The 22,634-nt window shown below is 29.1% G+C and overlaps 1 protein-coding gene across 1 annotated transcript in view; it reads right to left on the bottom strand.

Annotated features, from left to right (window-relative positions):
- Nucleotides 1-4,510: 4,510 nt before the first annotated feature.
- The window catches only part of LOC106685390 (glycoprotein 3-alpha-L-fucosyltransferase A), an 88,317-nt gene continuing 70,193 nt past the window's right edge, over nt 4,511-22,634 (bottom strand). Inside the window, exons 3-9 of the mRNA XM_067051060.1 lie at nt 18,266-18,401; nt 15,634-15,857; nt 13,944-14,135; nt 13,557-13,675; nt 12,460-12,576; nt 10,890-11,054; nt 4,511-10,627 (exon numbers count right to left, since the gene is read on the bottom strand). Coding sequence (XP_066907161.1) covers nt 10,435-10,627; nt 10,890-11,054; nt 12,460-12,576; nt 13,557-13,675; nt 13,944-14,135; nt 15,634-15,857; nt 18,266-18,401 — 1,146 coding nt within the window. The 3' untranslated portion in view covers nt 4,511-10,434. The remainder of the gene's footprint in view (nt 10,628-10,889; nt 11,055-12,459; nt 12,577-13,556; nt 13,676-13,943; nt 14,136-15,633; nt 15,858-18,265; nt 18,402-22,634) is intronic.

Consider the following 22,634-nt stretch of genomic DNA (forward strand, 5'->3'; position numbering starts at 1 on the left):
AGAAAAAGCGGAATTAAAATCCGCATATATGGCACAGTGTATAAAGAAACCCCCACTTTTTTTTATTGTTGACAAATAGTTAGGGAAGGATAGTTAAAAAAGTGATTCGTCGGGGTTGAAAGTAACGGATGTTTAACATACGAGAACCCACGATATTTATATATACACATAGTTGGAGATCGAAGATAGATATTCAAAAATAGATCGAATGACCAATGCTGTGTTTATAAAATGTCGATACCTTTTTTCGTAATATTTACTTTCTTACTATTCGAATCGTCCTTTGTAATCTATTTTTAACTACTCTCCAGCACAAAAGGTGAAAACTTGTCAGTTAAAAGTTACTCTATCCTATAGAATATGTTGTTTAAAATTGTTCTTTAAAAATTAATCTTGTTAACACCGTCTTATAAAAAAAAAATTTTTTTTGAAACAAAATTGGCATGTTTTAGGTTTATAATAAGGACTAAGTTAAGCTTCTCCAGTGGGAAGCGATGCTTGGTTGAATGAATATTTTATCTCTTTCATACGAGGAAATATCTGATCCTATCCAACCCCAAAATTATAAATAATTTCTGATTTACAATTGGAGGCAGCGGCATTGAACTTGTGGCTGACAAGGCCAAAACGATCTTGTAGGTCCAATCAAATCAATATGCCCATGTATTTTTAATTTTATTTTCAATGTTTTCAATTATGCAGTTTTTTGTTTTGTTTTTTTATAAACCGTGGTTATCCTTTTTGATCAGTTTTACACTTTTTTTGAAATGTTTTTACCTAACTTAATGCTATTTTGTAATTATAATAAATCGTTTGGTCAAATAGTATTGGTAACACTGAACTTTAATGGAATTGGCGGTCTGAACTAATTTCACACTCATTCGGACATATTGTTTTACATTTTGATATTCTTAATTAATTGATTTTTTTGGGGGTTTTATAATCCATTTTCAAATATATCAATGAATAAGAACAGTAATAAATGCGTATGATTTGATATAAAAAGTAGATAAATAATTAACTGGGTCAGATAGACCCACCTGTTTTATTAGGGATTCACTCAACCAAACTGTGGGCTCAACATTAGCTTTCAAAGGAAACGAAATTTGTCTTTATTAAAGTGCTTCAGAAAACTAATTGAATGTACTTGGAGTCCATTGCCAGACTCTCATGGTAAATTTATCTTTATAATTTAACTGTATATAAATCTTTAAAGAACAACTGTGCTTGGTTCAAAAAGCTATTGATTGTTAGTTATTCAAGATTGATGTAAAGACTTCCACTACTAGGAAAATACTGTTTGATTTTTTTTCTTTATATTCATTAAAGTGACAGAAAAAAGAGATGATGTTATCTAATTTTTCAATTTGGGTAACAATTGTTAATTGTCCTCATCTATATATTTTCTTCTTTTACCCCTATTATCTTTGAATATATGTTGTAAACAATGCACCTGTATTTCTATTTTTAGATCTTAATTCTAATAATTCAATAATCATCCAAAGGAACGATGATAAGTTGATCAATTTACCATACTAATACATTCTTATATATCTAATTTATTCAAGTTAGGTATCGAAGAATGACAGAGTGAAAATATAATACACTTTACTTATAGGTTCTCAGTATAAGGGTCTTTGTAGTGGCAACTGTATTTTAGAAGATACAGAATTAAGACTAAAAACTTAATTACATGCACTCCATTTAGCCCTAGAGAAGTAGTTCCATCCTAAATGTTCCCAATATTTTCAAAAGAGAATATGAAGGTAAAAATTCATTCTATGGGTTTGCCATGAAATAAAATTTAGCACACACAGACTGAATGAAATTTAAACAGAATCTGTTTCTTCGGCTGCCTCAGCCTCTTGTTACATTTTAAAGTATTTATTTGCCTCTTGTTACATATTTAAGTATTTATTTGTCTCTTACTATATTTTAAAATATTTATTTGTCTCTTGTTAAATTTTTAAATATTTATTTATATTTTAAAGATTAAACTTTTTTTAAAAATTGAAGTATTGAATGCATCCAAATAAATATTTTTTTTTTTTTTTTTTTTTAGAAAAATATTGAATCTTCCTGCAACATTGTATTTCGAATTTATTATGTAAGTTCATTTATTCTTATTAAGTATGTTAGATTACGTTTGATTTTATTAAACTTTAATATTTATTTATTTAAGTGTTTCAACCAGTAGAATAATTTACACTAACTTTGATATAAATGCATCAGAACTATTTTTAATCTGGGGCATTATGAAGCATACATTTTGTTTATCTGACTGTTTTTCTTTAAATATTAACCTTCAGTGCAAAAACTACAATATCTCTACTGCTATGACCTATGATAAAATCGTAAGCTTCTTTTAACCCTTATTGGGATTTTTCCAATATATATTTTAATATATTAAATAAAAATTCAGAAACTTTCATCACTGTCAATACAAACTTGTTTTGTTATTCCTGGCCATATTTTATATCCGTAATGAGCAACAAGCAAGTGTAATGTGGATCAAGCTCAAATAAACTATTCATGGTGTGATATCAAAAATATTTTTATCATCTCAGCTTTTACTTGCTTCAATGCTAATACCATACACCATACACCATAAATTAAAAGTCTAGATTGCTTACATTTATTCTGCGTGAGAGATCATTGTACTTTTGTAAATAACTGTTTCATTTTTAAACCTGGATTTTTTGTTCTTTTTTCTATAATTAAACACTTGTTAAATCAAGATGAACCTAAGCTTCAAAAAAATTAATTGTTACATCAATACTTCTGTAGATGATGGGCGACTATGAGCAGTGCTAGTGGAGGGTTTGAGAAACATTTCATTTTAACCTTTCTTTTCTGTTCTATGTTTGCTTGGTTGAGGGTTACTTATGTTGTGGTTTTCGTGCATTTGTTTATTTCCTTTATTAAGTTTTTGTCTCTGAAGTTGTTATATTTTATTTTTAATAGTTATCCTTAGTGTTTCTTCAAAAATGATTTAAAAAACTTGGAAATTGCCTTTGAATTTCTAAATTTAGGTTCCGATCTCAAATAAAAAAGATTCATTGTGGGTTTGTTTATATCTTGATCAAGCAAAGCAAGAAGAAGTTGGCAGCTGTATACAATTAAAGCAGTAATAATATTAGTAGGTTATAACCCACATAATGTAATTTTTGTAATATAAAAACTACTGAAGCATTAGTCGTTGCCAGTGGTCAGTGAAGAACACATATAAATAAAATTTATTTTATTAATACCAACTTTTTGGCCAGAATTATTTGATTTAAACTTTTATTTATCTCCTTTTAACTTATTTATTTTTTACTTTTTTGTTAAACTTAGTTAAAAATAAATAAATTATAAGTAAAATTTTTTACTAACTTTTTAACCTATTTATTTAGTGTTCACATTATTACTTATTGTTTATTTTATTTTAGTTTATTCATATACTTTTATTTATTTTTAACAGTTTCTTATTATTTCATAATTTTCATTATTTGTACTTACTGAAAGTTTTAAAATAACACTTGTGTAGTAACCCCCTCAATTTAATATCTTGCCACAAATAAAGAAATAGTAAGAGTCAAAAATAGAAGCGATGGTTATATTCTTTATTTTACAAGTATTTCCCTTTCTAGGAAATTGTAAAGATTTATGTCTATGAGAACCATTTTTAATAATAATGTATTAGTTATGCAAAGAAAGTACTTATTTATTTATACATAATAAAATTAAGCTATATTCAAGTAAAATTTGGTCAATTTTGAAATTTGCTGAATCCAATTCTAAAATTTTAGAGGAGACACCAAAAACACATGACTGTACTCTATTTGATCTAGGTAAACCCAATAGTTAGAGTTGGGATAGCTGATTCATGATGACATTCAAATTTTAACAATGTTGAGTATAGGATTGGTGACTGCCCACCAGGGATGATTACATTAATGCACTTGGACCAATATGGCATGATTTATTTTGAGAATGCCTGCTGATTGAAATACTCCTAAAAAAGGTTAATAATAGTTTTCCTTTTTTGCTATTTCTTTCTAAACATCTGAATTAGGTATTCATTGTATTAACAATGAATCAAACAATGCTGCTAACCTTTTGAGACTAATAAAACTTGTTAAATTTCATTTCCTGTTAGAGGCAATAATAAGTAAATAATACTAATGGTTTAGATGTAGTTGACTGTATATGTAATATAAGTAGGGGTTTGGATAGAAGAGAAAATACAATAATAAGTGAGTGTTTAATTTTTATTATATGCCAATTTGTTGACTTAAGTTGTTGGCTTTCACTAGGGCAACTGGTTTATAAGTTTCTCAATGTGTGAAATAAATACGAGTGAAATAATAAAAAAGTTACTTCCAATGGTTTCTGGAATTTGAACACCAGTCACCCTGACTTAGTATATTTTCTTATCTTACCTTACGCCTTGACTACTACCTACCGCCTAACATTACCCAAAAATAAACTATTAACATTTTAATTTTAAAGGAATAGGTAATAAAAGTATAATTTCAACAAATTGGATCTTATATATTTTTAAATCATAAAATAACTATAAATATTTGAATAACTTAAGAATTTAATTAAATCAACTATGCTATTTTATCAATAAATCACAATTTTTAATATGTACATATGAACATTATTTTCCATAAATAAATTGAACAAAAAGAAGTAAATACATATTATATGTACACTATGACACAGAAAAATGTTGATGTTTTTCGCGCATGATTCTCTTTAACGTATCAGTTTTATTCATTTTATAATAATTAATAGAACAATAATAATAGTTCAAGAAGAAATTGCATTTTTAACTTAAAAATCACTATATGTGCTCATTTTAATGGGATTAACATAATTTTATAAACCTTTGGTAAGTAGTTGTGCTGATTTTATTTTTGTGCCAATTGAAATTTCTAAAATTAAATTAATTAGTTTGAAATTATTAAACTAAGTGCTATTATAACAGTAGTGTGTTTTATTTTAACAAACATGTACATAGTTTTAATTCTAAATTATTACTTCTATGCAGTCTTAAAAATTGTATAATAAATGGTATAGATATTTCCAATTAAAGTGTCTTCTGATTTTTTTTTCAAAATATAACATGTGAATTCAAACTGATAGATTGAAATAAATATACACAACTATTTTACAATTATTTTTTTAAATGAAAAAGTAAAAAAAGATACCATATTGCGCTACTTATATATAATGTTATAAATAATGAGCTTAATTCTTAGACACTACAACAATATACAACATTTTATCTATTAATTACTTGTACTTGAGACTGTTAACTTAAATCACATTTCTATATAACTTAAAATTATAAATAGTTGATTGGATTATGTCGATTATTGTATGTCTATTGTGAAAATAATCAGGACGTCATTTTTTTTTTAGTTCTCTTTTTTTGATATGACATTTTGACCCAAATATGTAAAATAATATGTACTCTATGGACAAATTATTTTAATTTGGAGCCATGGTGACAAATATTGAGTCAAGATGACATAATATCGAATAAGAAGAATTTTAAAAATACTGCTTCCTTATTATTTTTCACAATAAAATTATAAATACTTCATGAGCTTTATGATTTAAGTCTTATGGGAATAAGTGTAGTTTTCTTCCAATTTCAAATTAATTTTTTCTTAACAGATACTAATATATTAAAAATAATACTGTTAATCCTGACTGATATAATACAAATTATTGTGAATATTTTGAGTTTGAGAATTCTGTAGACCACGTTATTTCCACATTAAGTAACAAATGTGAAATATGAAGGTTGTTTTTTAAATATTTTTTATTATATTCAAATTGAAAGAATTAGATTATTGCTGGAAAAAAACAAAACAAGTTATAATAATAAAAGCTTAGTGAACCTGAAAGTTTCAATACTACCAATCGCTTTCTACCTACATCCGTCCAGTGATACCAGTCCAAATCAGTCTTGACACAATCCTCCCATCTATGTTTTGGTTCAGTCCTCGGAAATTTACCCTTTGGTTCAGTATTAACATTTAATGATCTGTTTGTTACTAAGCCCTATGACCTTACATGCACATGTTATTCGCTGCATTGATAAGTGAATTATATTTACCAAGAGCAGTTCTCTCAGTTGAGCATTGTATAGCCTTCTAAATTGTCTAGTTAACTCATTTTTTCAGTTTGAATATTTTATGCAAAATATTGATTATACATTTCAAAAACCTTTAGGCGCTGTCCTTCTCTTTATGTAAGAGGGCACATTTCACATCAAAAAAGAGCAGTAGGAAGGATAATAGTTAATTAAAAAATATTACAAGTTTTTAATTAAGTTGAAGTGTTTTAATTTATAAATAAAATTATTTTTTAACCTTCTTAAGTTATATTTAAAGATTGTAATCTTAATCCTTTTAAAATTAACATTTACATAAATGATCTACAAAACTCTCTTACTAATCATTGATGTGAAGTTAGTATGTTATGTCAGCTTTTGATAACTCAAATTTCAAGGAAATAAACTTTGAGCTAAAATGGCATGAGTAGAGGAATTTCGGTTTTTTGAACTCTTTGAGTTATAGAAATATCTTTCTTCAAATTGCTTTGGTTTAAATTGAGTATAATTTTTAACGGGGACCAGATAGATATTTTGATATTTTCAATTTAATGAGGTTAGATGTGGAAATTTCAGCTGAACTTTCTACTAAGAATAGTAATGTTTTAAATGATTTTTCCTTACTTCTTTTAGCTTTCAATAATTTGTGTTATTGAACACGAAACATCTTAAGTTCTCAAAATTTCTCTTAAAATTTGAGTTTTTTTTTTAATTGGAAAAATTGTTATTGAATAATCCAAACTCTCAACAGTTACAACTTTTCCTGCATTTGATTATCAAATTTTAATAGCTTAGTTATGATCGTATGGTTATATTTAATATTAGGTGACTAGTTTAATAGTTTTTTAAAAGATAATTGCTGTAGTATTGATTAATAAAACTTCTATACTCATCTAATGATTATAATGACTAAACCTGATAAATTTAAAATTAATATTTTGAAGTATATATTGAAATTTATAATTATATACACACCACAACATAATTTATTGCTACATTTTTTATAAGATTTCATTGTTCTATAAATTAATCATGTAACAGATATTTTCCAGTTTATAAAAGAACTTTGTATAAAAAAAAGATTTTCATTCAAAATTTTAAACATTTTAGTTTATAATTCTAAGACATTTATAGAAGACCATGTTTATGCATTAAGTATTTATTTATTCATTGATAAATCTTAAACTTTTTTACAATTGGATAACAGATGTCTTGATTCTTCTGAATTTTTCTAATAGCACCAACATCATTATGAGAAAAACTTTTTACAATAGATTAATGTTACACCACAAGCAATAGTTATAATTACCCTATTTTTTGTTTGTAAAGTTGATAAAAAATTCATTCCATTTGATAAGAATTATCGAGAAAAAATAATTAATATGTCAGTTCTGATGTAAAAGAATTAACTGAAGAATTTCAGCTGTATTGATTAAAATATGCCATTTTATCAAAAATATGTTCATTTTTCTTTTTGATAATATGTGTATAAATCCACATTTCAGTTTCCATTAGTACTTTTAAAAATATAAATATCATGATATAAATATTTAAATGCCATAGCAAAGTAGTCACGATTATTACTAAGAAACATAATTTTGTCATTTTTTTTTTTTAATTAATAAGATATGGATGGATATATCTTTTGTAACTATGCTGAGAAAATATTTTAAAGTTAAAGTAGAAAACTGCCTTAGATATGTTGTGGTATTGAGAAGAAAATGTAAAATATTTGAGAGATTATATGGTATATGGACCACAATTTTAGGATCCCTTTTGTATCTTTTTAATTATTCTTAGGTGGCATTCTTTTTATAGCCGAATAATATTGCTGGAAGAAGTCAAATCCTATAGTACGTTTATATTGTTTTATTTTACATAACTAATTTTAATACCACTGTAGTACATGAATGTTTTGGGAAATGGCTTTAAAATTTCTGAAAATAAGCCTTATAAATTGAAATTTAATGTATGATTGTTAGGGATTATTGTTGATACATTCTAAAGCTGTACAGTTTTATTACAGTATAAACTACATTATAGGAAACAAGATGAATTTATGATTAAAAAAATTTTCTCTCATATTAATGAATTTTTCAAAATTTAAAGATCTTTTATCAAACAGTAACCCTTATTACACCTTGTTTCAAAGAAGCAATTTCTGTTCCTCTTTGCAGACAATATCCAAAACTGAGTGCTGATTGGGTGGTTTTTTAATTTTTATCAGTAATCAACCAACCAGCAACCAAAATTAGCCATACTGGATTGTTGTTAAAGTAGCTTATAGGCTTCACTTAAATGGTCTATTTAATTATTGTCGAATAAAAGTTATATTAAAATAACTGTAGGCCTTGTCCCACTAAAGAGATGTTAAGCCATTGCTATTTTTTTAGTAGTTGAAAATTATAGTATTTTTGCATACTAAAATTATTTGACATTTGAATATTTTTTTTTTTATATCTATGACTAATTGGTTTTAAGTTAAAACACTGTATTTGAAATAATTAATTACTTTTTACAACTATGATTATTTATGGTTCTAAATTATTACATAACAGGGTTTTTTGTTCACTGACTAGTTCCTACAGCAACTAAATTTAAATAAATCTAGTCAACAACTAAATATATTAGTGATTGCTTGATATATGTTTAAATTAATGAAGTATTGCAAGATGCTATCGCTATTAGTTAACTGTAAAAAAACAGTATATTAGGTATGTATGCCATATGAATTATACAATTTTTCTTGTTTTTTTTTTTTTTTCCTATTTCTGTACAAATGAATGATTCAAACAATTATGAATGGTCATCAGTACATGATACAAACTTAAAAATATGACCAAATTGTGAATTATTAATACCTAAAGTACTGAAATCTAAGGAAAAATGAACCTTTAATTTCGGTATTTGTGTTGGGTTGGATCTTATGAAATGTCAGTTGAAGTAGATGTAGTAGAACTTTAGTGTCTGGTTTAGAAAATCTTTATAAAATTAAGTAATAAACATGTTCCAGTAGGAGATAGTTGTAGTAAAGTGAGTTGAGGCGTCACCACAGTAATCTCATACCTGCAGTGGCACATGTTCAATTCCAGCCTGAGCACCTGCTCACTCTAGTTAGAATAAGTTGGTTACCTTTAGGATAACAACTTCCTGCTTGTCAGAAATGGCTAGGTAGGGGGTCAAAAAAAAGAAAAGAAATGTTACTGTACGCGATCTGAAAATTTGGTAGAACATTTTTATGGAATTTATTACTAAAAAGTTTTCCTTATCTAAATTGACCTGACTTATCTTCAATTGAGTACCATTAGAGTGCTTGGCACATTTTTAACTAACAAAATATTTATAAATGAAAACCAAATAGAATTTTAATTTCTCGTGTTTATTGATTCAGTATGTAAAGGTTTCTTCGAGCAAGAGATAAAGGCCTAGTTGAGAACAAAGTAATGTATAGTACATTGTTTTAAATTAAAATAATATTGCTGAAATGCCACTTTCTTTCAATGTCCAACTTTCCCTGGGAACTAACATTTCATATGCTCCAACCCAATATGTTATTTCCCTATTTGGTTACAACCTTGATGTCACAGATATTGATTTCCATTTTTATTTTAATTGCAACTAATAATAATTGTACAAATGGTTTACATGAATTATTCAAAGTATTTACTTTTAAGACAATTTATTTAAGATTATAGATTAGAAATAACTCATGAATAATTATTTTTCTAGCAATCATGTGGAACAATGTCCGGTCAAATATGCTAAAATGATCATGTTAAGAAATGTTCGTATGGCAAAATTATTTTTTGCTTATTGCTTGCTTTATTTATAATATTTTGTGTTGATTCTTCACTGCTATGGAAAGGAAAGAAGAGTACTAAAGGATATTGATCCGAATCATAAAAAAATAATAGCTCTTTTCATTGATATACTAATAGATGTTAAAACGTTTATTGATTGGTCGAATAATGACACTATTATTTATAACCCTTAGTAAATTATAACTTAGCTGTCAATAATGTTTCAATTTTTATATATTCATGATTCTTGGAATGTTTATAAATTTTTAAATCAATATTTGTGACTCCAACCATTGCCTTTATTTTGTTAATACAGAACGTGATATTTTGTTATTACGTGAAGTTTGACTTAAAATATGATAATAAATTCGGCTGATTTTTTTCAATTAATGATGAATTCATATTTATAACTTTTTGTAACTAATATTATTGATTGAAAAAAAAGATTGATAATGGCTATGTTGTCTACACATTTGGAGTTCATATTCTCACTGATTATTCATTGGATTCAAAATTTAGTTAGGTTAATCGTTGGGTAAGTGAAGTATACCACTTTGATTTTTGTTTTTTCCATGATGTAGTAGTACATACTCCTGGACCTCGCCACCAAGCATTAATATCTCGGTATGATTTAGCTGGAAAACGATCATGAAGAAGTGCACACATTCTACAGAAAAAGTGGGTATTAATGAATTCTCCAGTACCTTTCCACCTAAAATAAAACACATTTTTTATTGAATTTGTATTTATTTATTTTTTTGAAGCAATCCAAGTTAACACTTGGGATGATGGTGCCTGTTTTTTTTGTTTTGATAAGATGGCTTTTCATTAATAGATCATTTTAATGATTAATTATTTTTATTGCTGAATGTTTATTAAATAACAACTCATGATAGTTTGAAGTGGGCTGTGATGGTTTCTATTCAAGAAAGTAATTGACTTAAGGTAATGAACTATATGCATATTTATCATACCTGAAATAGGAGTTGTAAAGATCATCATCTTTGTCAAGAACATGTAGATAATCTGCTAACGCTTTGGGCGAATCAAATTCATCAACGTGTATGAAAGATCTTAACGGAGCTGATCGTGCATATTCTTCTTGCCTTGCTCCCATTACAATGGGAATTATATTGTTTCTGTGGAATGAAAATTTTGTTTTTTTGATTATATAAAAAATATATTTAATTAATTTAAAATGTATGGTACCATAGCTCAAGGAGTACTATTTTTCAAAATTTACTACATATCAGAAATCACCTTTAAATTTTTGTTCTTTGAAATTTGCTCTAAATCGAATATTGTTTGTTTTATAATAACACCATTTTTTTTCTAAGACTTATAAGTCTCTTTATTGTGTTCTACACTAAATATGATGAAAATGTTAGTATTAAGGAAACTCCATTCAACAGATTCTGACATCAGAAACTTGGTTACTAGTGTTCCGTGGATATAAATCAACAAGAGCTAACCTTAGCTCTAGAAGACTTGCAAAAGTTCAGTTCTTGGTAGGGAAACTCATAAACAGAGACTAAGATTCGCTAAAGTACACTAATTTTTGACAGAGGAAAAATGAATTCACTGACAAGATAAGAATGGCCCTTTACAGTCCAGTTGGCCATAAAAGACTCTGGAGAAGATCATCTAAACTGATTTATGGGGAGTGTAGATTCTATAGGATGATCATAACATCATCACCATAAATACCATCATAAATAGTGGTAATGAACCAAAATTTGAATGAATGAATAAACCATCTGAGACTTCAATTGTCCTTTACCATAAAAATTATTCTATTACATGTTCTATCACACTTTTATAAATCCAAGAACATTCCTAGGATCATATAGAGGACTTGTATGAAGCTGGGTTATGAATTTTCTTAACAACAAAGAAAATTTACTTCTACATCTGTTGAGCGTGATAACTCAGAATCGCCAATTTTTGAGATGTAACACTCCTAGAGTGGGGTATGGAATTTTAATATTTAATGTTAATTTGCTAAATATGACCCAACAGTTATTCATGATTTTAATATATTAGCTGATTTTTTAAACATTTGTTTTAGTTTGAATCATGAAACAAGAATCATAGAAATAGTGATATCTATTATTTTTCAATGAATGATAAAACAGTTATCTACAATGTTATATTAAATTATGTGGTCAGCTCAATGACAAATTGGTGTATCTAAAAATTTTTGAGAGAATTTTGTTTGAATTATGGTTGTAGATTTAAGGTAGCAAGGACTTTTTGAGTTTGATGTACAATTGATCATTTTGTATTTTTAATTAGTTATGTCACATATTCAGTTAAGTATTTTTCACATTACAAAGAGAATATAAAGCCACATAATAATGGAAGAAATTTCAAGATTGCAAACTTTGTAGATGCACCACTTTGGCTTTGCACTGGCAATTGTCTGAATTCTATTACCTGGGCTTTGCTTATAAATATCGTTATGTCTCTTTTAAACTTGACTCTTCATATTGCTTTAATATGAAGGCTAAAAATATAGAAAGAAATCATAAATCATTAACTTACCCTAGTCCATTCACGAAAAACTTTTCTGTTATGTAATCTTGACAGTTAGAATTTTCAAAAGCTAAATAAAACTTATAATCAGTATTTAGCATATCAAAGCATCTTTCTGGTTTTGACCTACAAAAAAATTAAATTAATTAGAAGATTTAAATTATTCACATTGCAGAATTTAAATTAGACAACTTGTAATTCAGCTTATAATAATAATCTTGTAATTCTAGATTTATTAGAAGATTAAAAAAAAAATTTAGATATGTTTATAAATAAAGATTGTTTTTATATTGGGGCTTGGAGTTTTGGAATAAACAATTATTTAGTTCTCTGCCTTTTAAATTGTATAATTGATATTTTGCTAGACGAGAAAGAATTGTTATGTTACATTTACCACATTGCCAAGGATGGTATTGTTGTGAATAGTACTTAGTCTAAAGAGATCAAGGTACACTTATCAGAATTCATCAGTTTGATTTCTTGAGCCCATACTGTTGGCAACTTTTTCTGTCTTAGCTTGCTTTGATTATGAACTTTCCAAAGATCTAATCATCATGATTTCAAACTGCCAAACTAGGATATATTTCTCAGGTTCATTTCTCTGTTGTATCATCCCTATCTTCTCATAATGTCAACTAAATGCCTTGAAAACTTTCTCTCTAAAAGTTAGTCCACAGCAGGACTTATTATAAAACTTTGTTGCAGAGCTAAATTGAGTCTGATTTTTTCTGTTTCATTCTCAACTTATGTTGTAAGGTTTATCTTTGGATGGTGTGGTAAAACATAAAATAACCCTTTTATTCGATCATAATCATTATTTCGATCTTAACTATTCATGTGATAATTTTTTTTTAGCTTCCTTACCTTAATTTTTTTTAAATCAAAAGAATTTCTATTAGATTTTTCAATTAGAAAATTTTCTGTTTTGGGTAATATTCTCTAGAGGTGGAATAAAGATGAATTGGGAGTTTTTCAAAGTATCACTTCTTAATTATGTTTTAATTACTTATGGATAGAAATATATTACTAACTCTGGACAAATTAATAAATTTTATTGATAATTTTTTTTTGTTTTTGATTGGATAACAAAATATATGTATATTTACCTTGGACATTTCTTTGTTCCACATGCTCCATATATATCTACTTCAATATGCTTTTGCAATTCATGAGCATATTGCATTCTATTATTTCTGGCCCCACAGTTTGATACAAACCAAGCAACCTATAAAGTCAAGATATATATAATTAAATTTGATTACCGATTATTAGTGTCTTAAAAAGGATTATTAATGAGATTACTTTCTATTTCATTTAAGAAAAAAATTATGACAATGCATTAACCTGCTTATTTAATTCCTTGTTTTTAACACATAGCAGACTACTTACAAATTTTATAATTAAATAAAACAACTTTTGTAAAATTTATTAATAGAACTAACTGCTATAATTTTATTTTAATAACTTATTTGATTAAAAAAACAGTACTTTACCTTTTTAGTTTTATTTAATGCATAATTTCTTCTCATGGTTAAATATTTCACTTCTTTATCATAAAACACCCACTTTTCATATGGTGTTACAATGTCTGAATCCCTTCGGTAGGTTGCAGTCCAATTGAAAACATCATTTTGTTTTATGTGCTGGGTATGGTAGGGGCACTCAAGCATGTAAAGTATCCATACCTAAAAATAATCTTATGTAACAAACCATGGCTATAAAGAAAACTAGATGTTTATTAAAGAATGCACTTAATAAAACACTTGGCTTACAAGAGGGTAATGTTCTTTATCATTAGATTTACTAACTTCTAAAACTAATTATATACTTTTGATCTCACCCAATAGAGAGGAAAGAACAACCAGTGTTATTTTTTTTATATAAGTTTTGATAATCAATACCTAGGGGTGTGTCAATTTCAATCATTATTTACGAACAGGACTGATTATCTGATTGCTAATACATACCATATTCTGGTACACTTCATGAAGATCTCACAGGAGTCAGTCCATTCCGCCACCTATCGAATATCTTTCTGTTTGTGTACTATATATTGCCAAATTTATCAAACGATTATTTCCGTGAAAGTGTCAAGATTCATTCTTCATGACCGCTGAAAAATGAATTTTAACTGCCCCAGGTAGGAATTGGACCCACAGCGTTCCGAACCGTGGGCTCTAGGACCTACGCTCCAACCCACACAGCCAGCGCATCCCTTTTTCACTGGGTAAATTCTTATTGAAGAAACAATTTATCAGCCACAGATTTTTGACTTACAAACAACAATCCTGTCGTTTTGAATCCTTTTTTTTTTTCATCCTTATGTAACAGATAGTACATCATTATGTACTTCTTTTTTTTTTTTTACAAGAAACTCTTGTTTGAATAAACAGTAAGTTAATGTAAATGTTACCCTAGTAAACTTGCCAAGTTTGAAAAATAAGCTAAACTCACATCTTTATTTTAATAAATTTTGTCTTATTTTTTAATTAAAAAATTGTTTTTGTTGTTTTCATTAAGCTGTCTAGTATTAAAAGTTTTATCATATTTCATTTCATAAAAAAAAAGAAAAAAATCAAATAGTTAAGGAATATCTGTCTGTAAAATATATAGAAATGAAGCTATACCATTTTTGTTTCAACATACTTATTATTTCAACCAAAATAATGAGAAAAGTAGATTTTTTTTTTATTAACTAGTTGTCAAAAAAAAAGGTTAAAAAGTGTTATTTATATTTTTTAGCTGCAATGTCTCAAAGTTTGAGGACCATTTAAAATTTGGAAATCAACTCATAAAAGTACTTTATGACAATTATTGATAAAAAAAAAATATGAATATAAAAGAGAGAATATTGCTTAGTAAATTTGTCTTTGAAAAAAAAAATGTGAGATTCCCAATTAATTTGAAAATTAAGGATCAAAATTATTAAATTTAGAACTATTGGTATAGTGTAGGAACAAAACAAAATGAAAGCTATTAGTGAAATATGGCTAATTATTGGAGAAGTTTAAATCACATTTCAATTTAAAGGTTTCTTTGTTTCTTTGAACTAATAAAATTTTGAGAAGGAATGATTAAGTGAAATTGATTGTATAAGAGTAAGGTCAGAGTAAATATAGTACATAAATAGATAAGAGAATGAAGTGATTGTATAATGGAAGAATTATGTGAAATGAAGTATACCTGTCCTAATGGCCTTGCAATTCCTGGGTTCGAGAAATGCTCATTAAAAAGTATAGCATCTGCTTTAACTGCTTCCCCTTTGTTAGCCGTCAGCATGCAATCCTTCACAGGGCAAGAGGAGAATGCACTGGGTCCAGCTTTTATGTTTGACCAAGTTCGAAATCCATTAAAAACAAGAATTAATTTGGTTCTCTTTGTCACGGGGGCATATAAAAGCTGCTCTTCTGTAAACAAATAAAATTTCAATTGCATTCAAAATCATTCTATTTTATTATGACTGTTTTTTATCTTTATATCGTATCAAGATTACATTTATTTTATACTATTTTCTATTTAGTAATCTTTTAAATGTTATATAAATGTGCACATCAATAGTGGTTATTATTTTTTTTTGCTTTCTGCATGAAATGAAATTTGTCCATCCGCTAAAAAAAAGTAATAATAATAATTCTGAAGGCGTGAGACCAAAATATGCATTATCATATTATATTCAGAATTTAATAAAATATCGTTACTTTGATGCAGTTTTATTGATTATTAATTATGTATTTCCTTATTGAAAAATCCATAAATATATACTTTGGGAATGTGTTTCGCTCCATTCATCCAAAATAAATATATGTACCACAATTAGTGATTTTGTACTAAATAAAAATAGATCTTATAATAAATTAACAAGTTCTTTATGTTATTAATTTTATTCCATTTTATATTATTTATTTGTTTATATTATTCATCCTATTATTCATTTGTTAATATGAGAAAGTATTTAATTCACTTTTTTGCTTTTTTTTAAATCTGCTTAAGTTTAAACGGTGGTTAAACTCAGTGGTATCAGATAACTTTATTCATTTAGCCTAATGTTCATCCATTGAGGGATCATTAACTCATTAGTCTGGAATTAGCGAGGATGTAAATTTTAAAGAATTAATGTCGAGCTCTGAAGATCTTGTCATGATCGTGAATGTTCCTCCACCTGGTTTCCTCCACTGTCCTTGCACTGTCCCATTCTTTTACGCCAGGAGGCCAATTTCCTCCAGTTGTAGTGTAAGAAGGCTTGTTACCTTTTGTTATATCATTTCTAATCGGTACTAAAGCTAGAGGTAGACTCTTACTTTTTACCTATCTCCTATAACTTGTCTTTATAGAGAAAGAAATGTTTCATTATTGATTGTTGTTCCTAAATCTATTGATTGTCTTTTTCTACAGTTGGATTTAGAATTTATTCAGGGAATTCCAGAAACAGGAAACGTTAGGGACCGAGTTCACATCTCAAATTGGCAAAAAGTCTTTATTCTATTGGTCACCATAAGAATTTTAAGGAGATCGTTGTCAATTGAACTTTTTATTCTCTAATTCTTTGCATTAAAATCCTTTTATCTTTTTCAAATCTGGTTGTAAAAGTTGATTACAGTGATAAGTTTTCAATAGTACATGTATCATTTCTGTAATAGTGGCACAACAAAAGATTATTTTGTATGGACGTATTCCAAAGGTAGTACCATAGACTGGGGTTTCTTTCTCAAATGGGACCTCCCTTTAGGCTATCCCAAAGTTGCCCTTCTGGTTAAAAAGTAATTCCAGTTTATAGAGTAGTCTTTGGAATCCGATATCGAATAAAAAAAAAATATGCTGTCTCACCATGAAGCTAAGATGAAGTGTGCTTAAGTTGATACAAATTTGGCAATAATTCGTATAATTCGAATTTTAACTATTACAGTCTAGATATAAAGAAAGGAAAAAAATAGGGATAAGAATCAAGAGATAGTGAAAATTTTTATATTAACATCGGTGGCAATCCCGTCTAATGAAAGACTTAAATGAAAAGGTGATGCGACAATGGAATAATGAAACTGATTTTTTCCCTCCCTACCGTGATAACCCTAAGGCCTGCTACTTCTGGCAATGTATGACCCTAATCTTCCTCCATTGCAACCGCAACTTGTGTGTACCTAAAATGTTTCAGGAAGGAATTGAGTCCCGTCCGGTGTTTACTACTAGGCACAAGTAAATTTCGAATATAGTTGAACGGCATCCTGCCTTTCTCTGCGCGAAACTCGGTGATAATACCGCAGTAGCATTCCAGCACTTGTTCCAACAGATCAGTTGTCATACTGTCCATTGATTTCTTTTATCGTGAGGTATTTAGGAACAATTTTGGCACTAAGCTTTCCGTTCCCAGATTTTCAGTCAATATCAGGTGAATAGTTGCGTCAATGTTGTTAATCTTCGATCAGATCGCACATGCTTACTCACCCTGGCAGTTTTCATCTGTTCGTGCTCTTGGTGTCCCTCTACGGTGTTGTTCTTCGACATTGGTGCTGCCTTATGAAAATATTGTGTGTCAACAAAACAATTGTGCTCTTGTTAAAACCTTCTGAACCCATTTGTTGATGTAGCATTCCTATCGAGTTTCTTAATGTAACACACAACCACATACATTGTCTTTAGTAGGAGAGCGTAGGATTTGAACTGAAGGGAAGAAGTCAGTTTCTTTCATTGTCGCCTTTCGTATAGGTCAGGGAATGGTGACTTTAACTAAGTGAAATGAGGATGCCCTCAATACTGAGATATTTTAATGAAGCAACCTGCAAATTTAATTCACGTAACTGATTTGACAGGGAAAACTTACCTATTCTATCAGAGAGCGGATTCTCACCAGGGAAGAGTTTGGTTCGTTCCGGTGAAGTGCCGTCTGAACCTCCAGTCATGTACCAAGGCCGCTTACCACTCAAGTACCAAGGCCAATCATTATATGTCACCTCTTCCTAAAGAATAAAAAAAAATCTCATTAGGTTTAACTAACTAAGCGATCAGAATATTGTTTTCCCCTATTTAAGGTAACGGTATATATTTATATTTTTCAATATTTACATCTCTTGACCCACAATTCAGATCCGTCATCAGCTTCTTCCCTCCTGAGTTGAGAACTCCCTTTCGTTCTAAGCCAATTTAATTTCACTACTGATGTGGCGTAAGAAGTTTCAACAAGTATTACAGTCGTGATAGAAGTTCATGCTGCTTAACCTTTGTAATATTATTTACTATATGTAACTTCCTTTGCCCTTAGGCGCGCTGGCGATTAATGCTTTTTATAAGAACTACTTTGTTTTAAGATATACGAAAATCTTAGGGTTTTGTCTTTTGGTTTTAGAATCTCTTCCATTCAGACGCTTTATCGAAGGAAGCCAAGGAGGTCCCTCTAGAAGGACACGTTAACTGTTATTATGTTTGTTTGATTAGTAAACATCACAATCGTTAATTTTGGATTGGGTGGAAAATTTTGACAATTGGACTTCTTTAAGTTTTCAACAATTTCTAAACTGGTAGAAACACTTGGTTACCGGACTTCGTTACGGAGAAGTTGGAGGAGGGGGTTGTAATCCCTCCCAATAATTTGAAAACTCAAGAAATGCATTTATATATTTACAAAGTATTCAATTGAAGTGTTGTAATGCATTGCAGGAGTCTATGTGGCAAAATAAATGGATGTCTGTGAAACAGTGTGCGATACATTAAATCAGCCTACAAATGGATCATATATTTATATGGGGTGACGGTAGCAGCGTGGTAACGCGCCTGTCTGCCACCCAAAGGTTGGGAGTCCGAATCCCCGCCCCTAACCGGGATTTTTCAAGCATATAATTATACAATACTCACTCACAGTCTCCCCAGGACATTTGTGGGGCCCGTTTGCCAATGAGTGGCACTCACAAAAATAAGCGTGGGAGCGACCGAACCCACCCTATGAAAACCACCTCATGAAACGCGTGATGTATTTTTAAGTACATTGCGCGAGGTCTTGGATCTCCACGGTCCGTCGCGCCAAAAATAATAATATTTTTATATATCTATATACTTCCAATACATCAGAATATCTATCAAGTATCTGTCAATTGTAAAGAAGAATATCATGAAGATGTTGTGATAAAAGAGGAGGATCACATGGAGATTGAAACCTTAATTTGTAGATCTAATGCTGACAAGAATTAAACTAAAGAAAGAATTTAGAACGAAAGATTAAAGATTGGTTTATTATTCAGTTTTTGTGGGAGTGGGTTTTTCAGTGATAAAGCACTGTGCTGCTAATTCCAAAAGCTTGGGTTCAAATCCGACTGTGGCAGATAATAATTTTCTGTTTCACTGTAGCCGTGAGTCAACGCTGTGGGTTCAGAATCCCTTCGTGATCCACCCAGCCTCGCGAATTGGGTACCTTTAATTGGATAAAAATCTGGCAGTCGAGTGTGGTTCCGACCAAATGATCTCCTTACCAAGTACTGCATCTCTAATCCTTCATGAGGTGTGTAGTGGTATAGATTTTATTTTTTAATTTTAATTATTCAGTTTGTAAGAAATATAAAATTATTACAGTACGTGGGCCAAATAATAGTGTATTTTCAATGTTGAACCACGTCTAAAATTTATTAAACTGAAAAAGGTACACGCGAAAACAGCCTTGTTTTCTGCTAGAGTACAAAACGTATATTAGCGGTAGAGATAAGTGAAACTCGCTGAGCCTGATTGAAACAGGCAGATGTGGCCAACTTATTTTTAATTGATCCTTTAAAAACTACATTCAGTAGCTAATCCGTAACAAACGACTGTAATTAAGTATTATAAAGAGTACTAATATATCACTGTACATAGTGATCGATTCCGTAGTTAATAATTTAAAAATGCAAGAAAACTACTTATGGGCAATTTTAAAAATCGCTTGTAACTATGTTTTAGAGTTAACTAATGTGAAAATTATCCAAGCATAACAAAAATATTGTTTTGTAACTATTTGTTTCAATACGAACATGATTATCAGTATTTTTTATATTTTGAATTTATATTTATCAGGACCTTTACTCTCCGTCGTAAACCTCTACCCTCCTGTCCTACCGTATCCTTTCTTAATATTTCTCCTTACTCCACTAACGCCTGTTGAACAGATTCGATACTTAGAACTCCATCTTGACAAGAGACTTATTTGGAATCCACACACAAGACTGAAACGACAAGAAACTACTCGTAGATTCCGATTGCTACAACACTTACTTGACAAACGCTCTAAACTTCCCATTCACTACAAAAAATTAGTATACACTACGATAATCAGACCAATTTGGAAATATGGAATTGAGCTCTGGGGCTCCACCAAACCATCAAATTCCTCCCGCATCCATTCCTTACAATCCAAAATCCTTCGTAAAATCATTGATGCTCCTTATTACGTTACAAATAAACTCATTCACAAAGACCTTAACATCTCATTCGTTGCAGAATTGGCCCAAAACAGATATGCGTCTTTTCATTCCAACCTCCTCAACCATCCTAACCCATTAATTCTTAATCTTTCGTCCTTAACAATCCCTGATAATCCTCCGAGGCGTCTGAAAAGAAGATGGCCACGGGATCTTCTAATTTAAATTAATGTTTGAAGTACCAACAATGGGTGGTTCCTTCCCAAGATTTTCAAGTTTATATGAAACATACAACATATTTACTTATTGTATTATTTTGTACAATTGTAAATTACAGTAAATAAATAAAAAAAAAAATATTTATCAGTACTTTACGAGTTCTATAAAGCGCATCAAATGTCTGTGACTCGAAAACCATTAGAAAAATACTAATACTACTACTACTAATAATAATAAATACTAATGATACATTAGATCAGTGATCGGAAAACCTTGGCGTGTCACATGTAGCTCTTTGAGTATATCAGTGTGGCTCTTGATAACACAGGTCAACAAAAAAAAAAATTATTTGTTTTTGTATTTCAACTCTTAATTATAACTTTAACAATGTGTATAATATGTTTACAATATTCATAGAACTATAACAAAAAATATCAGAATTATATTTCAAATTTTAAGTGATACCATTCATAAAGACCTAAATGTTCCTTTTGTAACCGATCTAGCCCGAACCCGATATCATTCCTTCCATTATAAACTTCCTAACCACCCAAACCCTCTAGTTTCTAACCTTGCTTCCTCTTCCATTCCTGGCAATCCTCCGAGGCGCCTGAAAAGAAGATGGCCTCGTGACCTTATATTGTAAACTGTTTTTAGTGTTCTACTACTGGGTAGTTTCTTTACATGCTGTATCATATCATTATCATTATGTCATTATGATCAAATTTACTTGTTGTATTTTTTATACAGTTGTAAATATCAATAATTAAAAAAAAATTAAGTGAAACCTCCGCATTTTTTTCCAATGTTACTAAATAACATCAAAACTACGCGCTTGTTATTTCCATAAAACCCATTAAATTCCACAATAACCCTTTTAACTTTCATAAAATTTGATGTTGTGCATTTGATGTGAACTCTCAATGTGAATTACTTTCTATGACACAGCTCCCCATAAATTGATCATTTCTTTTCGAAAAGTCAAATCATTTATCAATCGTCTCTGACTTTGAAAAATATTCCTTCTGCGAGAACAGTCTATTTATGAATTAAAAGTAAATTTAATTAGCTTTCAGCCCGTAGGAGAAAAGTTTATAGACTCAGTGGTTCCCAAAAAAATTAGATCATCAAAAACACTGAAAAGTGAAATTTAACAGAAAAAATTGTTTAAGTTGTGATTATTAAATTATAATAAACTAGCAGAAACGGTAATGTTTGGCTATTGTTAAATTTGAGGATGTAATATAAAATATTTGATGTCTTTATACACTTTACTAACCGGTTTCCATAAAACAGTTTCATCTCTCATTGCTAATATTGGTCCAATAAGGATGTATGTTGGCAATTAAGTATCATTACAAAGATCATAAAAGTTCGGTATGTAGCTGTCAAATTGTAATAAAAAATAATAACCCTTGATTAAGTGATTAGAATATATTGCTGTTGCTATGATGACCTACTGTGGAAATTTTGAAAATAAAAACGGGGCCGAAATTCGCTTTATCGTTCTTATTATTGGTGTTTTTTTTTTCTTGTAGATAATTCGATTACTTATGAAATTGTCATATATATATAGCATACAAAAATGAATAG

This window comes from Halyomorpha halys, unplaced genomic scaffold (assembly GCF_000696795.3).
Source record: "Halyomorpha halys isolate HHAL.00 unplaced genomic scaffold, Hhal_1.1 Scaffold689.1, whole genome shotgun sequence".
In the NCBI taxonomy this organism is placed as follows: Eukaryota; Metazoa; Arthropoda; class Insecta; order Hemiptera; family Pentatomidae; genus Halyomorpha; species Halyomorpha halys.